The 19,023-nt window shown below is 40.6% G+C and overlaps 1 protein-coding gene across 5 annotated transcripts; it reads right to left on the bottom strand.

Moving 5' to 3' along the window:
* Positions 1-2,153: 2,153 nt before the first annotated feature.
* On the bottom strand, positions 2,154-18,433 carry LOC110513075 (metaxin-1). Of its 5 annotated transcripts, none has more exons than XR_002471958.2 (8): positions 18,307-18,433; positions 7,244-7,313; positions 6,696-6,775; positions 5,818-5,910; positions 5,114-5,252; positions 3,510-3,585; positions 3,245-3,390; positions 2,154-3,103 (listed from the first exon to the last, which is right to left on the bottom strand). XR_002471958.2 is itself a non-coding variant. In XM_021593124.2 (7 exons), the coding sequence occupies exons 1-7, from the start codon at positions 18,400-18,402 to the stop codon at positions 3,309-3,311; spliced, it is 636 nt and encodes a 211-aa protein (XP_021448799.2). In that variant the 5' UTR covers positions 18,403-18,433; the 3' UTR covers positions 2,154-3,308. The 5 variants fall into 5 exon arrangements, 1 of the variants encoding a protein (XP_021448799.2); XR_002471957.2 differs by having other exon boundaries at positions 3,231-3,390; XR_002471956.2 differs by having other exon boundaries at positions 3,211-3,390.
* Between the last annotated feature and the right edge of the window lie 590 nt (positions 18,434-19,023).

Raw genomic sequence — 19,023 nt, forward strand, 5'->3', positions numbered from 1 at the left:
CCAAAACGCGTAAGGGGGAAGAAACGGGTGGATCTCAAATATTCCGATGCGGAAAGAGACGCGCCACGCCACGCCCGCACACGCTAAACAAACCAAAAACCCTGCGTCAACATGAGACAATGCGGGACTCCTTGCCGCTGGCGTCAACAGCAGATGTTGGTTAGGGGAAGGGTTAACAAATATGCTAAGTAGTTACAAAGTAGCTAAAAAGTAGTAAGTAGTTAAAAAGTTGCTGAAATTGTCCGTGATGAGATTCGAACACCACCCAGATCCCAGAAATGTTCCATACACAGAAAAGGCGTATTTGTGCACAAATGTATTTACATCCCTGCTAGTGAGCATTTCTCCTTTGTCAAGATAATCCATCTGCCTGACAGGTGTCGCATATCAAGAGGCTGATTTAACAGCATGATCATGACACATGTACACCTTGTGCTGGGGCAATAAAAGGCCACTAAAATGTGCAGTTTTGTCATATCAAAATTCCACAAATGTCTCAAGTTTTGAAAGAGTGTGCAATTGGCATGCTGACTGCAGGAATGTCCACCATAATTTTTCCCAGAGAATTGAATGTTCATTTTTCTACCATAAGCCTCCTCCAATGTCATTTTAGAGAATTTGGCAGAAACCGTCTAAGGGAAGCTCATCTATCTGCATGCTTGTCATCCTCACCAGGGTGACCTGACTGCAGTTTGGCGTCAAAACTGACAGTTGGCAAATGCTCACATTCGATGGCCACTAGCTTGCTGGAGAAGTGTGCTCTTCAAGGATGAATTCCGGTTTCAACTGTAGCAGGCAGATAGCAGACTGTGGGGTCGTGTGGGCGAGCGGTTTACCGATGTCAACATTGTGAACAGTGCCCCATGGTGGCGGTGGGGTTATGTCATGGGCAGGCATACACTACGGACAACAAACACACTTGCATTTTATCAATGGCAATAAATGTTGCAAGGATCTGTACACCATTCCTGGAAGCTGAAAATGTCCCATTTCTTCCATGGCCTGCATACTCACCAGACATGTCACCCATTGAGCATGTTTGGGATGCTCTGGATCAACGTGTATGACAGCGTGTTCCAGTTCCCGCCAATATCCAGCAACTTCGCACAGCCATTAAAGAGGAGTGGGACAACGTTCCAAAGGCCACAATCAACAGCCTGATCAACTCCATGCGAATGAGACGTGTTGCACTGCATGAGGCAAATGGTGGTCACACCAGATACTGACTGGTTTTCTGATCCACGCTCCTATCTTTTTTTTAAGGTATCTGTGACCATTCCCAGTCATGTGAAATCCATTGATTAGGTCCTACTGAATTTATTTCAACAGACTGAGTTCCTTATATGAACTGTAACTCAGGAAAATCTTAGAAATGGTTGCATTTATATTTTTGTTCAGCGTAATTTGAGTGTCCTGGATTTACTATGTTACGTCTAGTCTATGAAACCAGGCGGAAATATGTAGCCATGAGTTGTAACATGTTAGATGAGGTGCAGAATGCTCTTTTATCTTTCCAAGCACAAGTACCCCTGTCCCAGATAGGCCTATCAAAAGTTCAGGGTGTCACAATAGTTAATACACACAAAAAAACATATCTCCTTCACACAATATAAAGTATGTATGTGACCCATTTATTCAACCATGAAAATAAAGCCAACATGAATACATTTAGTTTGGTTTTTCAACTCTTTTTCGCACTATAAAAAATGCTATATATTCATGCTACGGGTGTTCCATCCTCATCTTTACACCCCACATCCTAATTTTTGGCATATATTTATTGTATCTGGTCCCGAGGGCAGCTTTGCCTCGAGGGCAGAAACAAATGTGTTTGGTTAAGTTTAGGCAAGTAATCCTAATTGGTTAAGGTTAGGCAGGTTCAGGGGGTTGGATTGAGTTTAGGCAAGAGCCTCCCGGGTGGCGCAGTGGTTAAGGGCGCTGTACTGCAGCATCAGAGACCCTGGGTTCGCGCCCAAGCTCTGTCGTTGGGCGACTCACAATTGGCCTAGCGTCGTCCGGGTTAGGGATGTCCTTGTCTCGTCGCACACCAGCGACTCCTGTGGCGGGCCGGGCGCAGTGCGCCAGGTGCAAGGTTGCCAGGTGCGGCTGGCTTCCGGGTTGGATGCGCGCTGTGTTAAGAAGCAGTGCGGCTTGGTTGTGTTGTGTATCGGAGGACGCATGACTTTCAACCTTTGTCTCTCCCGAGCCCGTACGGGAGTTGTAGACAACAATTGGACACTACGAAATTGGGGAGAAAAAAAAGAAAAAAAAAGTTTAGGCAAGAAATGTTTATGGTTAAGGTGTTTGTGTGCAACCTGTGTGTAACATTACTTCTGCCCTCAAACCAAGATTGAATAAGGTTAACTCTATTAACAATTGCATTACAAATTTACATACCATAAATTATTTATTATCCAACAGGGAAGTTCAATAAATCACTTCAATGTTCCAATACATCTGCTCGCTGTGTAAAGGCTTGCTTTACAAAGTCAAAGAGCTTCTTGCAACTCTGAATTAGACAATAATGTATGTATGGCTGGCATCCTAAAGCAAGCCTCAAGCAGATAGATGTATTGGAACATTGAAGTGATTTATTGAACTTCCCTGTTTATTTTATTGACTTGCTGCAATGCAGGAATAGGGCCAGCACAGTCTTCACTATAGCATACATAGCAAATTTCTTTGTATTGACTCCTCCTCCAGGATCTGAAGGGATTGTTGAGGCATCAGCATTAGAGTAAACCTTCCACCAAGTCTAAAAGGCTAACTGGAGCTTCTGCCATATTGGTTAACACCTTTCCAGTCTTTTTCCAGACTTCTGAGGGAGCGTCAACGAAGAATTAGGAATAGACACAGGAGATCAGTTTTGAATTGCAGCCGTCTCCTCCTCCTCTGCCCTCCTCATCCTCCTCCTCGTTGGAGGAGAGTGACATGAGACCTGGGGAACGGTGGTCTAATGCCTCCTGCTTGACATGTTGAATAGCCACAATGCCAGTGAGGAGGGCGTAGCTCAACATGGCGCCCAGCTGCTTGCGCCTCTTACCAGGCTCGTTATCAGCGTCACCCCCTTCAGGCTGAGAGGACACCTTGCGACTAAAACCTTCTGCACAAAAGATAAACAAGAAAAAGTGTGAGACATGGAATTCAAAAGTTAAACAACAATAGCAAGTTATATAATAGATATCATCGAAGACAATATACTGCATGTACAGTATGTTATGTGGTCCCACATCTCGTCCCTCACTGGGGAAGTAGAGCGCCAGGATGTTGGAGCAGAAGTGGCTCAGGTTGTCCAGTGACTTGAGGTGCTATTGGAGTCTTCCATTGGGCAGTTTCATCTTCAGGATGGGCACCAAGTAGCCAAAGACAAAAGCGTCCAAAGATGAAGGTCTGGAGGGAACAGTGTCATGTAGTTAGAGATGCATATGGATGCCATGCAAGTGAATTAAGTTGAAGTGCTGAATTCCCAGTTTAATGTATTGAGGTAGAACCTCTCTGTGTGGACTTACGAGTCCCGGAAGAAGAACTTGTTGAGCCCAGCCTCTGCGAGAGATGGTTCATACACTCCATAGCATCGCAGTACAGCTGGAGAGAGAAAGGTGTTGACAAACCGACATCAGGCCAAATTCTCAAATAATTTTGAATCATGATATATTCCTTATTATAAACTGGGTGGTTCAAGTCCTGAATGCTGATTGGCTGACAACTGTGGTATATCAGACCGCATACCATGGGTATGACAAAACATTTATTTTTACTGCTCTAATTACGTTGGTAACCGGTTTATAATAGCAATAAGGCACCTCGGGGGTTTGTGATATATGGCCAATATATCTGGCCACATATCTGATATATGGCTGTGTCCAGGCACTCCGCGTTGCATCGTGCATAAGAACCAGTGACGGATTGAGGCATAGGCGACATGAGCAGCCACCCAGGGCGGCATCTTGCCTGGGGTGGCATGGGGCACCCAGACAAAAATGTTTAAATAAAAACAATTAAAGACTCTGAATGGTGACATTTGCGCAATTGGTTTTCTATCGCTCATTTGCAATTCACGTAAATTATATCATGTCACCGTGTGGCACTGTGAGTCAATTAACCTTGTCGGAGTGGGTGCCCTGCCTGCTCTAGTTTGTGAGCTAGGCAGGCTACTGCCTGGGAAGGTCTCTCACACAGAAGTACGAGATGGGGAGGGGACGGGGGAAGGCTGACCTCAGGTTTCCCCACTGGAAGCCCAAGGTAGGGGAAGCGGGGGAATCTATCAAATAGCGCACCTCTAATTTTGTACAGTACTAATGCAATTAGTAATGCAATTAGTTGTGCAATTTAGTTAGTGTATTTCTTGTTTGAAGTGTAATAGTGCAATAGTTCTTCATAAGTGTATACTTCTATTTGTATATTTGTATGATATAGGATTTGTGCAATTTAGTTTTATTTGTGTTTTTTTGTTAGCAATAGGGTAATAGTGTAATAACTCAATCATCTTTTTTATTTATATACACTACAATTTGTTTCTATTTGTCTTTGTTACTTCTTTTTGATAATTATGAGTCTTATTTTTGTATATATATATTTATATAGTTTTAAATGTTATGATTATTTATTTGTGTTGTTCCAATTACAAGAGACCATTACAAGTCTTTAACCATTATAAGACTGAAAAAAGGTACCCTGGACCAGAGCCGTGTATTTAGGTAAGGCTTTGCCCTGGATCAGCGCTTTGGGAAACAAGTCGAGTTCCCATGGCAACCCTATAAACCATTACATCATCACAGGGAGCAATGATGTCTGAAGCATGCGTCAGCTCAGCTACGGAGGCAAGTCCAATGTTCACACCTCTCTCAGCACATGGTTAAATCACAGCGCAACACCCCCACAACATTTTTATTTTTATAACCTATCCCAATTCACACAACTGGAATTTTATGGCCCTTTTTAGGTGTTTTTAATGAAAAGTAGTAGTCTAACTTGCTAATGGCAGTGGTATATTTAAATGTGTGTTGTACAAGACTGAACTGGACAAGAACTCAAAACCCTAACATGTGGTTGGCATTCAGGAAATAGTCTTAAACCTATTTTTTCATTTAGAATATTGTTTATTGCTTTTTACTGTGCACAGGCGTTTCAGCATGGATTCCTTCCTCCATGCTGCCGGGCAGGAAGAAGTTCAGGGGGAATGGGGCGTGCTTCGCGTGCCAGCGCCGAGTCACCTCCACATAGTTCTTAGGGTCAATCCACCGAGTATAGACCTAGACCAGAAAGAGAGAGAAGCACAAAAGTGTGAAAGAGATGCAAAAGGGCTTCAACAAGCTAGAGGTAATGACATAGTAGTCACTATGAATTAGAATCCTTAGGATATTCAGATTATTTCAAACAGACACAAAATACAGCAGTTGAGCTACACATTTTGGCATTGAGAGCACAGTGGCTGTTTATCCCACTTCAAAGTGCTGCAGGAAGCCACAGGTTGTTCCATGTTGACACGGTTCTGCTGGCACAGGAAACAACGTTTGAGGTATTTCTTTATAGGACACAATGAAGCACCAGGTATAATTACCTACACTTTTTCTAGCGAGACAGAGTTATCTGACAAAATAAATTAAGCAAATTCTAATAACTTTTTGCCATAATCGGAGTGATGTGGCACAACCCAGTCACTAGTGCACAACTAGTGACATCTTCCACGTCATCTCATTCTTGCAGAAATGTCTTCTACAACCTCCTCACTCATTCTCTCCACATACACACGCTCTCTCTCATTCCCTTCAGCCCCCTCCCTATCTGTCTTGTTCTCTGAGTAACAGTGATCCTCACCAGAGCTGGCATCCGTTTTTCCTCCAGGAGTGAGATGAAGGCCAGAGTGTCTGCTTCCTCTTTGGCAGACAGGTCGAAGTCGGCATTGTATTTCTGAAAGATAGGATCATATCACAACACACTTCAGGAGATTCATCACCTTTCACGAACATCACGACAGGATTCACGGACCACAACATTTTAAACCAGTCTCGCTGTCGTCAGGTATTCAAAATAGTTTTAAAAGCCCTTCTGGAACAATACCATGAGCCGCCTTGGCCCGATTACACCATTAGCACTTTCTATGTTCTCCACAAACCCATTCAAAAAACTAAAAAGCTACCTCTAAGTGAAGGTCTTTATGGGACTCCTGGCAGTCTAGGTGTTCTGGGTCAAGTGTTTTCCATTTAACCTCATGACTGCAAGGCAGTCAGTCTGAAATGGTGCATGCTGGGATCAAGAAGAACTCAACCTGATTGGAAATCTAAGAGAGGTTCTCTCCCTCCCTCACTCACTCACTCTGGAGGATAAAATAAGCAGTTTTTGGCACTTATCAATCTGCTTGACATTGTGGTTTCCAACATCCCTACTGCAGTAGCTCACAACCCACCTACCACAGTCAGGGGGCAGTTATTATCTTGGATAATGGGTTCCATCTGGGCATTAGCTAAAGTGTGCATTTAATTGAGCTTGAGGGATGGGAGGAAAGATCATAGGAGACATTGCTTTTCTCAATGGGAAATCGGGTCATAGGAAATGTGACGAGAATCCATCAGTAGTTTTGAATTCAGGGGCCATAATTCACTTTAAGAAAGTGTGGAACAGAGCATGGAGCAACTCTTCCAGACAAAGAAGAGGACTGTGCTGTACTGTACATGAGCAGGCGGTCTCTCGGTCACCTGTTTCCTGAGGTGGATGATAATGTCACTGGGCTGAGAGAGACTCCCATTCTCCCTGGTCTTCAGGGCAGGCAGGGAGCCTACCAAAGGGGGAAAATGCATCATAAAGACAGGCACCTCACAACACCACTCATTAACAGCCACTGTTAATACGACCATTACAGACCGATGGATCTGTGGGATCGGCTGAGAAAACAGGAGAGTGGGATAGAGAGAGAATGTAGAGATGAAGAATAGAGAGAAAAGGCAGAGGAGAGCCATTGGTGAAGAGAGGGAAGACATTAAGTCTGGAAAGTAAGAATCAAGAAAAACATACTATACAGATGGAGAAATAATGTAGTAAAAGAGAAAGGAATAACAAACAAGAAGGAGCTCTCTCTATTTTATAGAGAGCACATTTTCCTTCCATTCCATTTATTAGTCTCCCTGTGTTCCCTTTGATTATAGGAGAATATGCCTAGTTCTGAAGTGAATTAATGCAGCCATGTTTCTCGAGTTGAGACAACAAAAAATGAAAGGATCTAAAAACGAAAGACAAGACATCTTACCAGTGGGACTTCTCCAGGGGTTGCCGATTTTGTGAAATTTGAGGGGTGCGCCTGCAAACTTTGCATAAGCCTGAAGTAAAGGGAGATGATTAACAGATTAACGCTGAGCTAAAACATGTTGAGCCAGACATACCTTAGTTTCCACAGCCTTGTGTACACATTTTTTTTTTTAAACAGGCCAAAAACCCCAGGAAGCATCCGAGCTGGGCACAAAATAATTCCACTAACATAAAGGGAGGGGTAGGGAGGAATGAACACCTCAATTAAAGCAGACCCTTAGGACCGAATAGACAATGTGTAAAAACAAACAGCAAGCATCTAAACAACAGGACTGTGGGATAGGCTGCCTAACTCTAGACACCACAGACACCAGGCTATACTCGATAACCTTTAGCACCACAGCAAAGTCTGGCCTACCCCGGCCAAACCCTAACCCGGACGAGGCTGGGCCAATTGTGCGCCGCCCTATGGAAATCCCAATCTCAGCCGGTTGTGATACAGCCTGGAATAAAAAAGGGTCTGTAGTGAAGCCTATACTACAGATGCAGTGCCTTAGACCGCTGCGCCACTCAGGAACCCCAAAGACAAAAACACCCGGAACAACAAAAAGGATGAATTTAAAGGTTGACACTTGGAATGAGACATTGAGCCTTCTGAAAAGGATAGGAAAAAAACTTTGCGCAGTTGCAATTAATTATAATTAATTAAAATTAAACCTGTCCCTAATCTGTGTGGATGCACATAAACACCGGTAGATGTAACAATGTACAGTTGAAGTCGGAAGTTTACATACACTTAGGTTGGAGTCATTAAAACTTGTTTTTCAACCATTCCAGTTGGTTAGGACATCTACTTTGTGCATGACACAAGTAATTTTCCCAACAATTGTTTACAGATTATTTCACTGTATCGTAATTCCAGTGGGTCAGAAGTTTACATACACTAAGTTGACTGTGCCTTTAAACAGCTTGGAAAAATCCAGAAAATGTGGAACAGATCAAATCACATTTATTTGTCACATACACATGTTTAGCAGATGTTAATGCGAGTGTAGCGAAATGCTTGTGCTTCTAGTTCCGACCATGCAGTAATATCTAACAATTTCACAACTACCTTATACACACACAAGTGTAAAGGAATGAATACGAATATGTACATAAAAACATATGAATGAGTGATACCCAAACGGCATAGGCAAGATGCAGTAGATGGTATAGCGTACAGTGTATACATATGAGATGAGTAATGTTGGGTATGCAAGCATTATATTAAGTGGCTAGTGATAAATTGATTACATCAATTATTCCATTATTAAAGTGGCTAGAGTTGAGTCAGTATGTTGGCAGCAGCCACTCAATGTTAGTGATGGCTGTACCTGTGGATGTAGACCTAAGACAACAAAATTGTTGACCTCCACAAGTCTGGTTCATCCTTGGGAGCAATTTCCAAACGCCTGAAGGTACCACGTTCATCTGTACAAACAATAGTAAGCAAGTATAAACACCATGGGACCACGCAGCCGTCATACCGCTCAGGAAGGAGATGTGTTCTGTCTGCTAGAGATAAACGTACATTGCTGCTAAAAGTGCAAATCAATCCCAGAACAGCAGAAAAGGACCATGTGAAGATGCTGGAGGAAACAGGTACAAAAGTATCTATATCCACAGTAAAACGAGTCCTATATCAACATAACCTGAAAGGCCGCTCAGCAAGGAAAAGCCAGTGCTCCAATACAGCCAAAAAAAGCCAAGACTACGGTTTGCAACGGCACATGGGGACAAAGATAGTACTGTTTGGTCATAATGACCATTGTTATATTTGGAGGAAAAAGGGGGAGGCTTGAAAGCCAAAGAACACCATCCCAACCGTGAAGCACGGGGGTGGCAGCCTCATGTTGTGGGGGTGCTTTCTGCAGGAGGGACTGGTGCACTTCACAAAATAGATGACATCATGAGGTAGGAAAATTGTGTGGCTATATTGAAGCAATATCTCAAGACATCAGTCAGGAAGTTAAAGCTTGGTCGCAAATGGGTCTTCCAAATGGACAATGGCCCCAAGCATACTTCCAAAGTTGTGGCAAAATGGCTTAAGGACATCAAAGTCAAGGTATTGGGGTGGCCATCACAAAGCCCTGACCTTAATCCTATAGAAAATGTGTGGGCAGAACTGAAAAATCGTGTGCAAGCAAAGAGGCCGACTTACCTGACTCGGTTACACCAGCTCTGTCAGGAGGAATGGGCCAAAATTCACCCAACTTATTGTGGGAAGCTTCTGACCCACTGGGAATGTGATGAAATAAATAAAAGCTGAAATAAATAATTCGCTCTACTATTATTCTGAGATTTCACATTCTTAAAATAAAGTGGTGATCCTAACTGATCCAAGACAGGGAATTTTTACTAGAATTTAATGTCAGGGATTGTGAAAAACTGAGTTTAAATGTATTTGGTTAAGGTGTATGTAAACTTCCGACTTCAACTGTAGATTACACAATACTTATTTTTATCAATGGGAGGGACATTTCTTGCTGTAGACTGTTCGGATAGAGATTATGGAAGAAAGGATGTGGAGCCTGCCCTGACTGAATGAGTCCTGGAGCATGCAGTGTGATTAGGCATGGGAAGGGGAGTGGCGGAGTGGCGGGTAGCTGTGCCAGTTGCCAGTTGTGATGTAACAAACTGTTCCTGAAGAGATAAATAACCTGTAAGGAGATTGAAAAGTAGAAGGAACGCAGTAAAATACCAGAGTAAAAATGCTTGTGAAGGAGAAACTTCAATAGGCCTAATAGAAACAGATTAGGTGTCTAAACATAGCCTACATTCTCAAACTAAGACCAGTGCCAAGATTCACAAAACACTTCTTACACAAAAACTTAAGCTTTTAAGAAAAAAAAACAAGTTCATAAGATAGTTTGTAAGTGCAATTCCTCAATAATATCTTGATTTTCTTACAAATATCTTCTGAATCTTAAAATGTTTGTTGCTAGGCAACTAATTTAGGTAGCTATCTAGCCAGCAATGACAATCATGTTAGCATAATTCGTACTGAGATTACTGTTCTAAAACATGTTGTTGGGTTTAAAATAATCCATACAGAAACTTTCAAGATTAAGTTTGAGTGAATTGAACATGTTCAATTGCTTTCATGAGCTTATTCTCTCACTGCCCAGAGTTTAGGACAAGGGTTTAGCTATGTTGGAATTAAGAACAAATCCAATAACTTTATTTTCAAGAATCTAATTTCTTCTTAACTTTTTGATTAAGGAGAAACATAAGAAATAGAGCAAGAACATTTACAATTACATATTTTTAGGAATAGCAACTTTGCTTGACTTTCTTCATAAATCTAGAGTTATGGGAAAAATGGCAGTTAAGAAGAAATTTCTTCTTAATAAGAAGGTTGTGTCAATCTGGGCCCAGGTCACCATTCATGGAATGGTCCTGCATTAAGCTAACAGTAATTGACTGCATTAATATGCCTTTCAATGGATCTCAAAGCAATTGTTGTATTGCAGCAGACTTGATACAAAGTAGCCTAAAGACACATTGCACTGTAGATTGACAAGGAAAATACACAGCAACATTTGATTGTGTATGGCTGATAGATAGCTATACATAAAATTACATTCCTATTAGAGGTCGACCGATTATGAATTTTCAACGCCAATACCGATTATTGGAGGACCAAAAAAAAAAGCCGATACCGATTAATCGGACGATTTTTAAAATGTATTTGTAATAATGACAATTGCAACAATACTGAATGAACACTTATTTTAACTTAATATAATACATCAATAAAATCAATTTAGCCTCAAATAATGAAACATGTTCAATTTGGTTTAAATAATGCAAAAACAAAGTGTTGGAGAAGAAAGTAAAAGTGCAATATGTTCCATGTAAGAAAGCTTACGTTTAAGTTCCTTGCTCAGAACATGAGAACATATGAAAGCAGGTGGTTCCTTTTAACATGAGTCTTCAATATTCCCAGGTAAGAAGTTTTAGGTTGTAGTTATTATAGGACTATTTCTCTCTATACGATTTGTATTTCATATACCTTTGACTATTGGATGTTCTTACAGGCACTTTAGTATTGCCAGTTTAACAGTATAGCTTCCGTCCCTCTCCTCGCTCCTACCTGGGCTCGAACCAGGAACACATCGACAACAGCCACACTCGAAGCAGCGTTTCCCATCGCTCCACAAAAGCCGCGGCCCTTGCAGGGCAAGGGGAACAACTACTCCAAGTCTCATAGCGAGTGATGTTTGAAACGCTATTAGCACGCACCCTGCTACCTAGCTAGCCATTTCACATCGGTTACACCAGCCTAATCCCGGGAGTTGATAGGCTTGAAGTCATAAACAGCGCAATGCTTGAAGCATTGCGAAGAGCTGCTGGCAAAACGAACGAAAGTGCTGTTTGAATGAATGCTTACAAGCCTGCTGGTGCTTACCATCGCTCAGTCAGACTGCTCTATCAAAACATAGACTTAATTATAACACACAGAAATACGAGCCGTAGGTCATTAATACGGTCGAATCCAGAAACTATCATCTCGAAAACAAAAGGTTGCAAGATTGAATCCCTGAGCTGACAAGGTAAAAATCTATCGTTCTGCCCCTGAACAGGCAGTTAACCCACGGTTCCTAGGCCGTCATTGAAAATAAGAATGTGTTCTTAACTGACTTGCCAAGTTTTTTTAAAAATATATATATATATATATTTTTTTTTAATCAGTGTCCAAAAATACCGATTTCCGATTGTTATGGAAACTTGAAATCGGCCCTAATTAATCGGCCATTCCGATTAATCGGTCGACCTCTAATTCCTATAAATGTGGTTTGGCAGAGTTGAACAGATCGACCCGACTATGCTTGCAGACAGGCGTGACGAGATGTCATTTCATGGAAAAGAAGAGGTAATTCCTTCCACAGTGTCCACAAGTACTTACAAATCCCACTTTCAGCTGGCCCCAGGGCATTGAGAATGGCCTTATTGCTTTAATGTATCCTACAATCATCAAAACCGATAACACATTAAAATAATTTAGATACAGTCATTCAATACATTTTACCTCAGAAGACATAATCATATAATTTAGGGTCTGCCCACAACAATGACAAACTGATCATATCACAATCACAAGTAGACATTTGTAAGAAGTCAAGTACAGTACACAACCATAGCTTATTTATAGTGTACAATGTACAGCAATAGTATCAACATTGGGCCTGGTGCTCCACTGTGAAGGACAGATCTCACTTCAGATTGAAAGAAAAACTCATTCAAGAAGGCAGAACTAGATCTTCAATAATGGAATAGCCAGTGACAGTTAGGAGGGAGGAATGGAGAGAAGTTGTCCGCTGTTGGCCAAAGTTACCCAACCGGTTGGAAAAAATGTAATTAAACACATCAAAAGCTGACATCATGGCTATGACTTTATTAGGAAATTCCTTCTCAACGTTTTTATCTTTGGTCGTAAACCGAAGACTAGCTAGACTGAAAATAAAACATTCATATATTCATATCTTCCCTACAGGTCTAAAATACATAAATAATATATTGGTAGACCTATTCAGATATGTAGCCTAGGTGAAGGCCTAGCTAGATTGAATGATTGTGTGTGTGTGTGTTATGGTATGCAGTATGCGCACACACACACACACACACACACACACACACACACACACAAAACACCTGCTCTTTTCATAACAGACTGACCAGGTGAATCCAGGTGAAAGCTATGATCCCTTATTGATGTCACCTGTTAAATCCAATTTAAAAATCAGTGAAGGGGAGGAGATCAGTGAAATAATGATTTTTAAGCCTTGTGTATGTGTGCCATTCAGAGGGTGAATGGGCAAGACAAAATATTGAAGTGCCTTTGAACAGGGTATGGTAGTAGGTGCCAGGCACACCGGTTTGAGTGTCATGAACTGCAACACTGCTGGCTTTTTCACACAACAGTTTCCAAAGTGTATCGAGAATGGTCCCCAACCTAAAGGACATTCAGTCAACTTGACAACTGTGGGAAGCATTGTAGTCAACATGTGCCAGCATCCCCGTGGAACGCTTTCGACACCTTGTAGTCCATGCTCCGACGAATTGAGACTGTTCTGAGGGCAAAGGGGCTGAAACTCAATATTAGGAAGGTGTTTTTCATGTTTTGTACACTCAGTGTATATACTATATAGTGCATTCGGGAAAGTATTCAGACCCATTCACTTTTTCCACATACGTTACAGCCTTACTCTAAAGTGGATTAAATAAAAACATTTCCTCAACAATCTAAACACAATACCCCATAATAACAAAGTGAAAAAAGGTTTTTAGAAATGTTTGCAAATGTATTTAAAATTTAAAAAACAGAATTACCTTTTTTACATAAGTATTCAGACCCCACCGTCCTCTACTCTGCATGAGAGACTACAAACAGGTGCAGGTAATTGAGTGCTAGCCTACACTGCCAATCATTTTTTTTCCATCATTGCTTAATAAAACAGAGCAACACACTTCTCATCTGAGGAATGTAAAGAGAGACTCCTCTTCTAGATATGTATGAATGCCACTTGCCTGTAGTAGAAAGACATGGTAGGCTACTACTGAATTTGTTTTTTCACTTTAAAATGTATGCCAAACTCTGCATCTGCACTGTTCAAGTAAATGTGTTTTTGCATTGTTAAAAGTAGTCCCTGTGCATAGACTTGTACAGTTTGTTAAACTTTTAAATCATTGTTTTTGTTTGACCTACATTTTAAAGTGAAAAAATCTGAGTCTCAGCATCAGTCTGTTACTAACTAAACATCAATCTCTTACATGATTTTCCAATTAACTATGTTTAATATGATAATTAGACTAGCCATTGGCAATAACATATGCTATAAACATAGGCTAATCTAGCAGTAACCATCAAGTAGATATGCTAATGCTGTAATTTTTAAGTAACTCAAAAACATAGATTTTTTAAAGAAAAATCTGGAGGGTTCTCTAATTCACTTTTGCAATTACCTAATAGGTTGAATGTACAGACCTCTAGCCTAAATGCAGTGACATTTTGCCAGTTAACTGAATGGAAATAATGAGGTCTGTGAATGTGACACATCATCAGACACAAATTTACCCAGTTGCAGTGAAAACCCGGGGGGCATCCTGGAAAACTCTGAATGAAATTGCTCATTTCCAGACAAGAGTTCATCCAAGAGTTTGATGTGTCACTAACATGGCTGCAGTTCAATAGCCAATTTGGGGTTTTAGAGACGACACTGAGACACAAACTAAAAGCAAGCAAGATGTGCATTTTCCAACCACAAAAAAAAAGTATCAGGGGAGGAAAGTCACTTTCCAGACCCACATTTAACATCTTGTTCCCTCCAGTAAGATGTGGGTCCAAAATATACATGTTTTTAAAAAAAAGTTTCATGTCTGAAGATTTTCCAGGGAGGAAAGGTAGCTTATGATGCTTAAATCTGGTTTAGTCAAGCCTGCAAGGTATTATAAGCTGTCATATGTGGCTTGTGAACACATCAGTCATTTAACTGAACATGCAATGGAAATGTTGTGGTTTACTGTAATACAATAGATTTTTTGGGGTGGCCTTGTATTAAGAGCAAACCAAATGGAACATTATTAGAGGTTTTACATTGGAAGAATGTTCAGCTACATCAAAAACACTGCTTCCAGTCAGATACGTACAACACAATCTTTGGGTTTTGAATACATGGGTACCATGAGAACTGTACCATGATGGACATACCAGGAATTTCCTGTAAGAAACTGAGGGGGGAGCTAAAGCCAGTTACTCTGCTGCAGTGTAGCGAGAGGCTTGGAGTTAGCTAATAAAGCCAGATCCCCTAAAAGCTGTGTACAGAGAGGTGCATGTAAGACAAAGGGCACCAGACAATAGCCTTAAGAATAGCCTTATCTTCGATCCAGATGTCTTCCAAGATTGCACACTGCACAGATTCCTTCATTAGTTCCTCTTCATTTGTCAACTTCAGAGCTATAACTTTGGGAGGGTAGCCAAACACCTGTATGGTCTGTGTGGTTAATCATGTGTTAGGCTATGCTGCATTCCTATGTTGAATTATGATTAGAGGTCTGGCCGATTAATTAGGGCCGATTTCAAGTTTTCATAACAATCGGTAATCTGCCTTTTTGGACGCCGATTATGGCCGATTACATTTCAATCCACGAGGAGACTGCGTGGCAGGCTGACCACCTGTTACGCAAGTGCAGCATCAAAAGGACCTTGTGGCTGCAAGGAGCCAAGGTAAGTTGCTAGCTAGCATTAAACTTATCTTATAAAAAAACAATCAATCTTCACATAATCACTAACTAACTACACATAGTTGATGATATTACTAGGTTAACTAGCTTGTTCTGCGTTGCATATAATCAATGCGATGCCTGTTAATATATCATCACAATGTATATAGACTCTCCTTTTTTTCTACTGTGTTATTGACTTGTTAATTGTTTACTCCATGTGTAACTCTGTGTTGTCTGTTCACACTGCTATGCTTTATCTTGGCCAGGTCGCAGTTGCAAATGAGAACTTGTTCTCAACTAGCCTACCTGGTTAAATAAAGGTGAAATAAATAAAAAATAAAAAAATAGAATCACAGCCTACTTCAACTTCGCCATATGCAGCCGTTTGGGCCAGCTGGCTCGTTGCAAACTGTTGAAAGGCCATTGATTACTAACAAAGACCATAATTAATTTGCCAGATTTTTACATAATTATGACATAACATTGAAGGTTGTGCAATGTAATAGTAATATTTAGACTTATAAATACAGAACGGTTCCGTATTTCACTGAATAAACGTTTTGTTTTTGAAATGATAGTTTCTGGATTTGACCATATTAATGACCAAAGGCTCATATTTCTGTGTGTTTATTATGTTATAATTAAGTATAGGATTGATATTTGATAGAGCAGTCTGACTGAGCGGTGGTAGGCAGCAGCATGCTCGTAAGCATTCATTCAAACAGCAGCTCTTAGCAATGCTTGCAGCGCAGCACTGTTTATGACTTCAAGCCTATCAACTCCTGAAATTAGGCTGGCAATACTAAAGTGCCTATAAGAACATCCAATAGTCAAAGGTATATGAAATACAAATGGTAGAGAGAGAAATAGTCCTATAATTCCCATAATAACTACAACCTAAAACTTCTTACCTGGGAATATTGAAGACTCATGTTAAAAGGAACCACCAGCTTTCATATGTTCTTAAAAGTTAGCTTTCTTACATACATGCAGCTTTATACTGCACTTTTACTTTCTTCTCCAACACTTTGTTGTTGCATTATTTAAACCAAATGTAACATTTTATTTTAGGCTAAATTGATTTTATTGATGTGTTAAAATAAGTGTAACTTCAGTATTGTTGTAATTGTCCTTATTACAAATAAATACATATTATTATTTTTTATTGTATTTTAAATCGGCCGATTAATCGGCATCGTCTTTTTTTGGTCCTCCAATAAATCGGTATCGGGGCGTTGAAAAATCATAATCGGTCGACCTCTAGAATGAATACACCCCTGATCACCCGCACACACAGTTCACTTTCATAACAGCATCATCACTTTGCTCACTGAATAAATCCTTCTCGCATCTACATGGTCTCCTCCTCTCTCCTTTTCCCTTCACTTGTGGACTTCAATGCACAACACAACATCGGTCTGTGACCAGGCAACAAAAAAACTCTACAAACCAAACCGTCATACCATAATCGCTAACGCCATATCAGTTAACTTCATAGTCAACATAGCTACTAGAACTAACACGCTAGCAAACCCACAATCCAACCCATGTGTACAATCTCACAGTCCTGTGAACAGCAAGCAGTTTAGCAGTTACACCGACTGGCTCTGTGGCAATAAATTAATAAAACCAAAAGCTTACCTTGACTAGGATAGCCTTAGCTAGCTAGCTAACATTAAAATAGCATTCCTCTCTGTTTGAGTCAGGTTGTTGAGTAGGCTAAATTAGCTAGCTAGCTAAGTAAGTGCAAGGTAAACTACTAAAAATATAGCTAGCTCCCCCTCTCTCTCGCTCATTCTGCTGTTTCTCCTTCATTTTTGAAGAAATACTTTTTTTTTTAAATCTGTAAAACTATTCTCTTTCTCTCTGAGTCAACTACTCACCAAATGTTATACACTGCAGTGCTAGCTAGCTGTAGATTATTCTTACGGTACTAGATTCATTCTCTGATCCTTTGATTGGATAGACAACATGTCAGTTCATGCTGCAAGAGGTTTGATAGGTTGGAGAACGTCCTCTGGAAGTTATTATAATTACTGTGTAAGTCTATGAAAGTGGGTGAGAACCATGAGCCTCTAAGGTTTAAATTGAAGTCAATGTACCCAGAGGAGGATGGAAACTAGGTGTCCTCCGGCTACACCATAGTGCTTCTGAAATTCACTGAGTAGGATGGTCCTCCCCTTCCTCCTCTGAGTAGCCTTCACTGAGACACACACAAAGGCAGGTAGAGTGAAGGTTTACTGTACTTACAGCTGTTTAACTAAACCTGCTTGTTTGCATTGATTGAGGTTAGCTAAGTACATTCAATTCTCTACATTCTTGTGAGATTTATTTGCAAATTGCCAGTGCATGCTGCTGTTGTTGCTAGTTAGCTGCTGTTAGCTAGCAAAGTTAACTAATTACCTTTTCTTACATAGGACGTCGCTACAGTAACGGGTCGATGGCGACCATTTTTAAATGGTCTGAAAGGTTAACAGTGTCTGAAAGGGGTATAAGTCAGCCAGCCGTAGATGCTAATGTAACAATGTTCCCCTTGCAATGCAATTACATGGTAACGGCCCATATAACGATAACTATCATGCAAAAATACTAATCGTTACCAGTAGTTACGGTGAAATGTTTATTACAAATAGCTAGACAACTAACGTTAATAGATAGCCATGTCAGTGAGAGACGTGATGTCCAAGCCAACGTCATGAACATTGACATTAGCTTGCAACTGAATATGAAGGCAGCCAAGCTGTGCTATCTTGCAGTGTTGTTATTGCTGGAATTACATCATAATTGATATCTTACCAATACAATGAAACACTCAGTGTCGACAGACGGTAAATCCCAATCGCCTTCCCAGCAGTACAGCTCAGAGGTTGCCATCTGCGAGGGGGCAGCCATCTTGAAATAATTTAACAACCTTTCACTCGGAAGTGATACCTTTCGTTGCCACTGACAACGTTTACATTTATTGTCTAGGCTCCAGACTTCATGAACGTTCTGTCTCGACGTTTTTGAAACTAGCCACCCCGGCCCATTGATAGAGTCCTTTGATATCAAAATCATGTATGATTATCAATATTATGTCTATTACAATAGAACTTTGAACAACATTTGCCATTAGAAATAGAATTCAACGTATGTGCTTTCCCTATGTTTTTGTGGTGCAATATTTATCCGAATGTTGTAAATATTCTATAAACAGTGGTCAAATTGGTCCAACAAACTGTGGTCAACTCTCCAGACGGTCTTTTCCAAATATTTGGAGCAGGACTTTGACCTGGAAAATGCTTCCAGTGTCTATGTCAGAATAGATTTAGCAGATGTTCTGAATAAGGATAGTGTGTTTTTTTCTTCTAAACCAATACATGGCCTTTTAATATGTGTTTGAGGAATATTAATGCTGGAATATTTCACTTTAGCCGTTAAAGAGGCATTTGTACTTTTGACATCTGTGGAAAATGAAAGAAACTCATGCAATGGATAATTCATAGCTCTATGTGTTCTTAAGAGTGGTAGTGT

This window comes from Oncorhynchus mykiss, chromosome 3 (assembly GCF_013265735.2).
Source record: "Oncorhynchus mykiss isolate Arlee chromosome 3, USDA_OmykA_1.1, whole genome shotgun sequence".
In the NCBI taxonomy this organism is placed as follows: Eukaryota; Metazoa; Chordata; class Actinopteri; order Salmoniformes; family Salmonidae; genus Oncorhynchus; species Oncorhynchus mykiss.